The sequence below is a fragment of the Terrapene carolina genome, unplaced genomic scaffold (genome assembly GCF_002925995.2).
Source record: "Terrapene carolina triunguis isolate 2854851 unplaced genomic scaffold, T_m_triunguis-2.0 Scaffold194, whole genome shotgun sequence".
Lineage (NCBI taxonomy): Eukaryota > Metazoa > Chordata > Testudines > Emydidae > Terrapene > Terrapene triunguis.
Window position 1 is genome coordinate 5,349,966 of NW_020664545.1, and position 8,945 is coordinate 5,358,910.

General features: G+C 53.8%; 1 protein-coding gene across 1 annotated transcript in view; it reads right to left on the reverse strand.

Moving 5' to 3' along the window:
• Positions 1 to 8,945, reverse strand: part of CFD (complement factor D) — a 14,316-nt gene that overhangs the window by 1,115 nt on the left and 4,256 nt on the right. Inside the window, exons 5-9 of the mRNA XM_026655058.2 lie at positions 7,085 to 7,231; positions 3,607 to 3,691; positions 2,732 to 2,891; positions 2,169 to 2,304; positions 169 to 435 (exon numbers count right to left, since the gene is read on the reverse strand). Of these exons, the coding sequence (XP_026510843.1) occupies positions 169 to 435; positions 2,169 to 2,304; positions 2,732 to 2,891; positions 3,607 to 3,691; positions 7,085 to 7,231 (795 nt within the window). The remainder of the gene's footprint in view (positions 1 to 168; positions 436 to 2,168; positions 2,305 to 2,731; positions 2,892 to 3,606; positions 3,692 to 7,084; positions 7,232 to 8,945) is intronic.

The following is an 8,945-nucleotide window of genomic DNA, read 5'->3' on the forward strand; positions in this document are numbered from 1 at the left end:
GGACTGCTGTTTGCACTACAGTAAGGGGCCAATCAGTTACCCAGGATGCCCCGTCGGGAAGAAATTCCCCAGGGTTTCTGGGGTAACTGTGGCCCTGGTAACTGTGTCCTTGGAGCCTGTCTGCTACTCATCAGGCCTCTCCTCAGTGAGCAAGAGAAAAGAAGGTACCTGGCAGGCGTTGTGCTCCTTGTTCCCAGCACAGATCATATTCTCGGTGATTTTCTGTTTGTGGAGTGATTCGCAAGAGTCCCTAGGAACCAGGGTGACGTTCGCCTCCTGCAGAACCGGGCTGTGTGTCCATGGTGCGTCCCAGTCGTCGTCCGTGGTGCGTCCCCAGCCCGCGGTGCTGCAGGTAGCCGTGCTGGGGATCTCCCTGTCCTGCTGCGGGAGTTTCACTGGTTGGACTGTTTTATCGTAGGGAACAGGGCTGTTCAGCTGCAGACAGTAGGAGAATTAATTGACGGCGCACGCTTCCTCACTCAATTACATAGGACAGTACCTAATGCCCTTTTTGTTTGTCAGTCAATGCTCAAGGGGTAGAAGGGCTCTGAGAAGCATCTTAACCTCTCTGCTAAAGGGCCTGTGACGGCCCAGCGTTTTGGGTTAGGTGGAGAGACCCTAGACTCGGATTTCAGGTACTTTGGGCCTTTGGCTGGAAATACACATTTCGCCCACCTCTGCTTGTGGCACCTTAGAGACTAACAAATTTATTTGACCATAAGCTTTCGTGGGCTACAGCCCACTTCATCAGATGCATAGAATGGAACATATAGTGAGAAGATATCTATACATACAGAGAACATGAAAATGTGGAAGTTGCCCTACCAACTCTAAGAGGCTAATTAATTAAGATGAGCTATTATCAGCAGGAGGGGGAAAAAACTTTTGTAGTGATAATCAAGATGGCCCATTCCAGACAGCTGAGAAGAAGGTGTGAGGATAATAAACAGTGGCTGACTTTGATGGAGCCTGGTGCCCTCTAGAGGAAAAGTCAGACATTTTTATCTGTTGGAAAGTAGAGCCACGATTTTAAAAAACTTGGGGGTCCAAATCCCTATATTTAGGCGCCTAAATAAGAGAACTGGTGTTCAAAAGTGCTGAACACCCAGCACTTCACCCAGGGACTTCAGTGCTTTTGAGAATAATTTCAGCCTCTATTTCCTCTCCCACCCTTTGCCTGTTTAGACTGTGGAGGCTTCCAGCAGGGTCTGTCTCTCAATCTCTGTCTGCGCAGAGCCTAGCACAACGGCTCTCCGTTCAGATACCAAGGCACTGATATAATACAATCTAAAATATAATCTCCCATTTTTTAAAACCTCGGTCCCTCCTGGGAGAAAGAACTTTTCTAGCCTGGATTGTCAGCGAATCTATTTCTTTATGTATTTGTGTGTTTCTTAGCTTGAAATTTTATCCCCTCCCTGTCGCAGGTAGCCCGTCAAATGCAGGTTATAAAGCAGAGTTGCAAAGCGATATCCGACAAAGAGCATGCTGTCAGCCACACCAGAGCATCCTGAGACTGAAAAGGTAGGTGCAAGTGGGACATACACAGCAGGGCAGATGTTGAGCCCCCTTGTCCTCATTCCCAGCGTCAGAAATAGCACGTCTGCAAAGAACCGATTAAATGATTTGCACGAGACCCCTTTGAACCGGGGCGACGTTCACCTCCCGCCGACTCGGGAGGGCAGTCAAATAACCTAGAAACCGTGGGCCAGGTTTCACCCTTGGCCTGCAACTCCCGCTGTTATTTACACCAGTGCAAAGAGCTACGATTCGGTAGCGCTTTGTGCAGGTGCTGATGCCTGCAGCAGGTGCAGGGGCGTGGAGAATCAAGCCCTGGAGATGTTAAGTAGCCAGGCAAATTGACCGATTGGGCAATTCCAGGGGAGACTCCCCCCGGTCTCTCCGTTGATCATTTTTGCTACATGCTCCTCTGTCCATGGAGTGTAAACTCGTCAGCCCTGGAACAGGGCATCCCAGCAACAGGAGTAGCCTGGCTATCAAATAAAGCTCAATTACTATAGGACAGACTTTTCTTTCTTTCTTTCTTTCTTACTTTCTTTCTCACACACACACACACACACACACACACACACAGAGCCCTTGTGTTTAACTGTGATGATGACCCCGGGCTCCCTGGAATTGGGTGAGAACTGGGAGGAGGTACTTACCTGGACCAGCATGATGTCATTTTCCCAGGTGGTCGGGTTGTAATCAGGGTGCTGGTAAAACTTTGCGATGTCCCATAAGTGGTTGGATGAGTCGCTCAGCAGCTCGACCCCCAGTGCAATCAGGACTCGCGAGTTTCTGTGGGAAGCAACAGTCCCATGAACAGAGAGCCGTCAGCGGCAACCCAGACCCTGTGCACTGTCCTTGAGACAGGCAGCGTGGTTCTCTTGCTAAAGCAGAGAGGCTCAGAAACAGGAGACCAGGGTTCTCAGCCTGTCTGCTACTGGCCGGCTGGCTGAGCCCTTCAATAAGTCACTTTTCCTCCCTGTGCCTTAGTTTCCCCATTTGAGAAGCGATGACTGACTAGTGCAGTGTACGAGCATGGGGAGAGAGACACCTGCTAGACAGCTATGAATCCTGCATGTGCAGTGTATGGAGGAAGAGGGGACGCATTGGGGCTAGTTCTTCCTTTATGTGCAGCCCATGGTGCAGGGTGGGTTTATGCCTACAGCTCCCCAGGAGCCTATTTCCCATGAGCCTTCAGCTGAACGATCAAGGCACCCACCTGGCGGTCCTGCAATGGGCTGCGGTCATCACCCACTCTGGCTGGATCAGGAACCCATCACACAGGACGATACGCTTATATTCGCTTTGCAGGATGGCCATGTAGGGCCTGGAGTGATTCACCACTTTGCGTCCCCCGAGGATCAGAGCATCCTGCTTGCCTGCCGAAGGGGAGAAAACGGAGTTTATCTGCTGCCGCCTGGCAGAGCAGAGAGAGAGCGGACGTCAGGATTCGCACTGTCCGCTGGTCTGAGCGTACCTGCGCTGCTCCGGGACAGCGGCTGGGCCAGCCGAGCGGCGAGAACATCAAGTTCAACCCCAGCAAAGTGGCGCAACCCAGGGCAAAATTTGACCTGCGTGTAAAATCGTCAGGACGGCCGCCATTCCGGCCAGCCATGCGTCCATGCAGGACCTGGCTAAGGGGAGTCCAGCGTTCACCAGGGTCTATAAACCAAAGCCGTGGAGACCGGTGGGGTGAGTGGTGGAAACAGACCTGTGCCCGACAGCTGGTGAGTTGGATGAGGGAAAACCTGGAGGGAGCAGGAAATTGTGCCCCCAGCGTCACAGGGAGCGTACACATCTCTACCCCTGTGCATGGCCCCTGGGATCTCTAAGGCCAGAAGACATGATGTCGAATACAGCTCCCCCGCGTACGCCCACTGCCTCTCAGCCGTAGCCCATGTTAGAAGAGTGGCTGGATCAGGCTTTCGGCGCCTGGTTTGGATCTGACTGTGGCAGTAGCCAAAGCCTGTGCAATGCCAGGTGAGGGAGTGAGCCGGGCGGGGGGGGGAGGAGGTGTTGCTTTGACACAGCTCCATGGCTAGTGCAGATCCCACCGGAGAAACAAGAGCGGGCCCAGGTGTGCGATTCACTTACCTGCATGGCTGGAACACGCCAGCAGCAGCCCCAGCAGGACAGTGCCGGATCTCTCCATCTCTTGTGTCCTCGAAGTGTGACTGGGCTGAAATAAAAACGCAGCCGGGCTCTTATGCCTTTGAAGGGAGCAGCAAATTGCTTGGATCAGCACGAAGGTGCTTTCTCTGCAAAACGGAAACCACAGAGCCACAGAACCGTACTCAGAAGAGATGCGAGAGATGGCGGGATGAGGCCAAGTCTAACAGCAGAGTCCGGGCTCCATCGTGCTGAGCGCCCAGCCCAGCTTCAAGGACTTGGGAAAACAGAGCCCCCAAGGTGCATTCCCCTCAGGAATGAGTTTGTAGGGTCTCAGCTCACTTCCTTATGTGCAAGTAAAACCAAGGCAGATGCTGGGGCCTGATCATCTTCCTGCAGGTTTGGGCGGGAAGGGGAGCAGAGGTGGAGAACAGCATGTCTGTTGGACTGTGCAGTGTACCGGAATTGGGTGGTCTCCCTTTAAGTAACCTGTGAGCCCTCGAGTGGTGCTCACTGGGCTCTAGGTTTTAGAACCCAGCCAGAGCAACAGTATGTACATGCCTGTAACTAGGCCTTGTATGTTGTTAGTAACATGGTTATTTGGCTATTGTGCCAGTGGTTTCTTTGTGCTATCACTGTTGTGTAAAGGGCAGAGTACACAACAGCCTGTGTTGAGGGGGTGTCATGCAACATCCAATAAGCAGCCTTGATTCCTGGTGAGCCAGAGGCCCCCAAGCACCAGACTTCTGTTGACTCCAGAATCCTGATCGCTGCTGACCTGCGGCGCGCTCTGCACCTCCGCTGCGACCGAGCGGACTGCATCGGGAATGCACAGCAGTCGGGCTTTGGCCTGCAGGCGGCTGGGAGGGGCAGCTGGTGAGATGGAGGTTTGTTTATGTAACTGTCCAGCTCCAAGTTCAGAACCGTCGGACCCCCTGGATGCCCCCCGCATCTCACGGTGTGTAACTCAGACATGGATCTGCCTTGGTCTGGGGAAGCAAAGTTTGGGAGACGTTTGCAATTTTTTAAGTCCATCCAGCATCCATCTTAGTTTCTCTCCTTGCCATCTCCAGAGGCGTCAAGGCCTCCAGGGAGAACCCACAACTGGGCACGACCGTTTCCCAGTGGACCTGGCAGAGCCTGTAGCTGGGTTTTTATTTTGCTCAGTTGAACTTTGCCATCAGTTTGAAAGTTTCCCCCTCCCTGGCAGATGCTACAAACCAGCATGGCTCAACTGGGATTCCCACCCGCTCCCATGCAAAACCACCACAGACCCCTGGTTCACCAGGTTCTCTTTTCTTTGAATTGCAGCTGGCACTAAAACTGGCACAATGAGCCTGTGGAACTTACGGCCACAAGATACCGATGAGCTCAAGAGCTATGGTGATATAAACCCCCCTGCTTCCAGGGGTAAACCAACCTCTAACCGATGGCAATTAGAAAAGATGACTTCATAACTTCCTACTGTATAGATCTTACACCTTCCTCTGAAGCAGCCAGTGCTGGCCACTGGTCAGAAATAGGATGATGGACCTCGGTTCTGATCCAGTCTGGTGATTCCCATCTGTCTATGCAGCCTTCCTTTCAGACAAGGAGACTCCCCATGAGCGTTGAAGCCAAATTCATCCCTGGTGTAGCTGCCTGGAAGTCAATGAAGCTACACTGGGGTGAATGAGACCTTCAGAGGGTTGGGAGATAGGCTGGGAGAGATCAGTAGATGTCCTCAGTGGGAAAACTGCCCCAGACTGGAAACCCATTGAGACAGGAACCGTGTCTTCCACATGGTGTCAAGGACCAAGCATTTCTTGGCACTACCTACCCAATACTCATCAGTACAATAGTAGCAACCACAGGTGGCCAGGAGAGAGTCTTTCTTTGGCCTCTCGGTTCTGATCCAGCCTAGGTGACAAGTTTGATGAGTCTCCATCCCGGCCCCAGTGGAAAAAGTGCCCGCTCCAAACCCTCCCTCCCCAGCCAGCACCCATTGGCCTGCTCGGAAACAGCTCCCCTCTCATCCCTCCAGGACAGGGTCTGGTGCTACGTGCGGGATTCTCACCCCGCCGCCGGCTGTGCAGTGGGCAGATGCCTTCAACCCCGAAGGCTGTGGTGCCAGCACTAAATAAATCATCACCTCCCGTCCCAGGGTGCACTGGCCCTTTAAGGGGAGGTGCACTCAGCCCCCCCAGTGCCTAGGGATCTGCCTCCCAGCTGATGGGTTGGGGCAGGTGAGCATGGCTGAGAGCTGCAGGGAGGCCGGAGAGGAGTCTCTCCACCAGCCAGAGGGCAAGGCCCGCAGCCGGGGACAGCAGCCCCTGCCTCGGAAGGGAATTCGGAGGTCTGCAGGAGGGATGTAGCCTGGGCAGGCTGGCGTGGAAGGGAATTGAGACTCGTGCTTGCTCAGGGGGCCAGGCTGGGCCGTCCAGGGAGGGCGGGAGGAAGCGGTGCCCCTCCCCCATGCCGTCTTCTCTTGCCCGGTGCAAATGAACCCGTGAGGCCAGGACTGGAACTGTAGCTTGGTGAGGGTGGCGCGTTGTGTGGCCCCCATTGACCAAGGGAAGAGCCGGCGTGAGGTTGCTGGACGTCTGCCTTGTTTAGTTGGCGTTTTGTTCCCCCCACCCTCTCCAACAGTGTGTGTGGGGCGGGGGGGGCAGGGAAGGGAATGGCCTCTGGACTCTGGTTTTGCCAGAGGGCTAAATCACGGAGCAGCATGAGAATCTCACATCCAAGAGCAGGAGAGTGAAGTGCCACCAGAACATGAGACAGTGAGTGAACCACGTGGGGAAACTGAGGAAGGGCCATGTCTGATGTGGGATGAGGAAAGATCCTGTTACACTTTCCCCTCCCCCAGGAACCCCCCCAATTCGACCCCCAGTGTGTCACATCTGTGCAACCCCAAGGACTCTGGTGACCCGCAGTTACAATCAGTTCCCTTTTATTGCAATACTTGTGTTCACTGTTAACAGCCACACTGGAGCTGGCTTGCGCCGGGGAGGGCAGAGTTGACAAGATGCCACCTGAAATCCTGCCTTGAGCCCCATCCTGTAGGGTGACCAACCTCTTCCCCTTCCCACCCCCTTGCAAACCACCCCTTTGGCAGGCCAGACACGTCTCTTTGCAGACAGGAGAGCTGGGCCGGGTGGTTTCCAGGAGCAGCCGTTGTGTTGGTGGAAGGAGCCTGTTGTCCAGCTGGCTCAGGGTGTCTCCTCCCCTCTCCGGGATGCTGCTTGCGGGGAAGTGCTGCACTGAGCTTATCTGATTGCGAGGCGAGCTGAAAGCGGGGGGGGCAGCCCTATAAGCCCCCGATGTCCGGTTACATTGACGTTTGCAGCGTCTGAGTGCTCTCTGACATGCTAGCCGCTAGCTCTGCCCGTGGGAAATAGTGTGGAGTCTGCTGTGTGCCCCTGCGGGGGACATGCAGCCGGTCCCTTCCAATCCAGGGCCGACCCGTCCGCCTTCAGTTAGCTGAAGCCATGACTCTCTCGATCCAGTCGACGTAGGGGGGGATCCGGGTGTAGATTCCGGGCTTCTTGTAGTTCCCACAGACCCGAGAGCCGGCAGCCACCACCCCTTCGGCGATCCCATTGCAAACGAGCGGCCCGCCGGAATCCCCCTGGAGAATCAAGTCACAGGATCAGCCTCTTGGCACTGTGCCTCTTCCACCCCCTTCTGGGCCAACTCCCTAGTCCTGGGAGCCAGGCTGTCTGCTGGGCGTGGCTACCCATCACCACCCTTCCCAGGCTAGAAGGGCGTCTGTTACATACACCCCTCCCCCCTTGTCCAAGATGGTGGGGGGAAGCTTGCCCTGTGTCTCCCCGTTATTTGTATTGCATCAAATAATGCAATATTTGATAAAAGAGGCTCCAGCTGAGATCAAGGCCCTATTGTGCCAGGTGCTGCCCAGACCCGAAGCATGACACACCCCGTCCCGAGGAACCCACCGGCTAAATAGACAAGGGACAGGAGGGGAACTGGAGGCACAGAAGAGCAGAGCGATCGGCCCAGGCACACACGGCAGAGGCAGGAATAGATCCCGAAAAGAGATGGGACATTTATAGGGATGTCAGGAATATCCCAGTTTAATAGGTCATCATTAATGATGCTAAACCTCAGGCTTCAGGGCTTGAACTCATCCCTACCTATCAGCTCAGGATGAGACTGAATGGGGGGGAAGGGGGAACAGAGTGTCCCACATCTGCCTGTGGTGGAATTCTTGCATGTTCCCAGAAAACAAGTTACGTGGGGTTAAAAAAGAACCAAACTCCCCGCTCCAAGGTAGCCAGGGCTGTGTAACTTGCACCGCCTGCCGGGTGGCTTCCTGGAAGATAAGCTAGAAGTTTTATTAAGCACCTCTGCGTGTTTGCTCCCATGCTGATAATTATCTTGTATCCAGCTTTGCAAAGTGTTCATGGGGGCGGCAGGGCAGCTAGGTCAAGATGCTACAACTTGTGCGGCCAATTCCACCTGTGGCAAATGCTCTGGAGTGAGGGCGGGCGCAGGCGACGCCCGTCTTGCATAGGTGTCATTGGTGAGATGGGCCAGAACCTGACTCTAAGGGTTTGGCTACATGTGAAAATTAATCCAGAGTGTGAGTTTAAAGCAGATTAACTCCATGGGTGGATGCGCTTATTCTGGAATGAGAGTGCCTGGTTCAGAATCACCTTAATTCACTGGTGCAGTAGTTTAATCCACTGGACTAAGCTAATTCAGAATAAGAGTGTCCACACATGGAGTTATCAGAAATAGTTTACTCTGTAATAGCTCCTTGTGTGGACAAGCCCTAAAAGTGGGGGGAAGGATCTAGGCTTTTAGTTATTCCCCTTATTCGTGTATCCAGGCGAGGCCGTTTGTTGAAGTGGATTTGGGTGTAACAGCCAGGAGATCTAGGGAGAAATCCTGGTCCCATTTACTTCAGTGGTGATCCGGCCACTGATTTGCAGTGTGACCAGTGGTAAGTCTCTGTGCCTCAGGTTCCTCATCTGTAAAATAGGGCTAATAAGAGAGACCCACCTCCGGGGAGCACTCTGAGATCTATGGGATTGTACATGTACTCCATACAAACTAGGACTTTGCTTCTTCTCTCTTTCCAACAGCAAGGGGGGGACACTCAGGGCCTGATTCTGTTCTCTTACACAGGTGAAAATCAGATGACTCCAGCCTAAGAGGGAAATGATGCCCCAGAGCTCTGCAGGGAGAGAGCAAAGGACCCAGGACTCCAGAAGTTACGTGCTTCTGTTTTTATCCCCGGGAGCAGGAGGATAGGTAGGCTACCAGAATAATCACACACACACACACACACACACACACACACACACACACACACACAC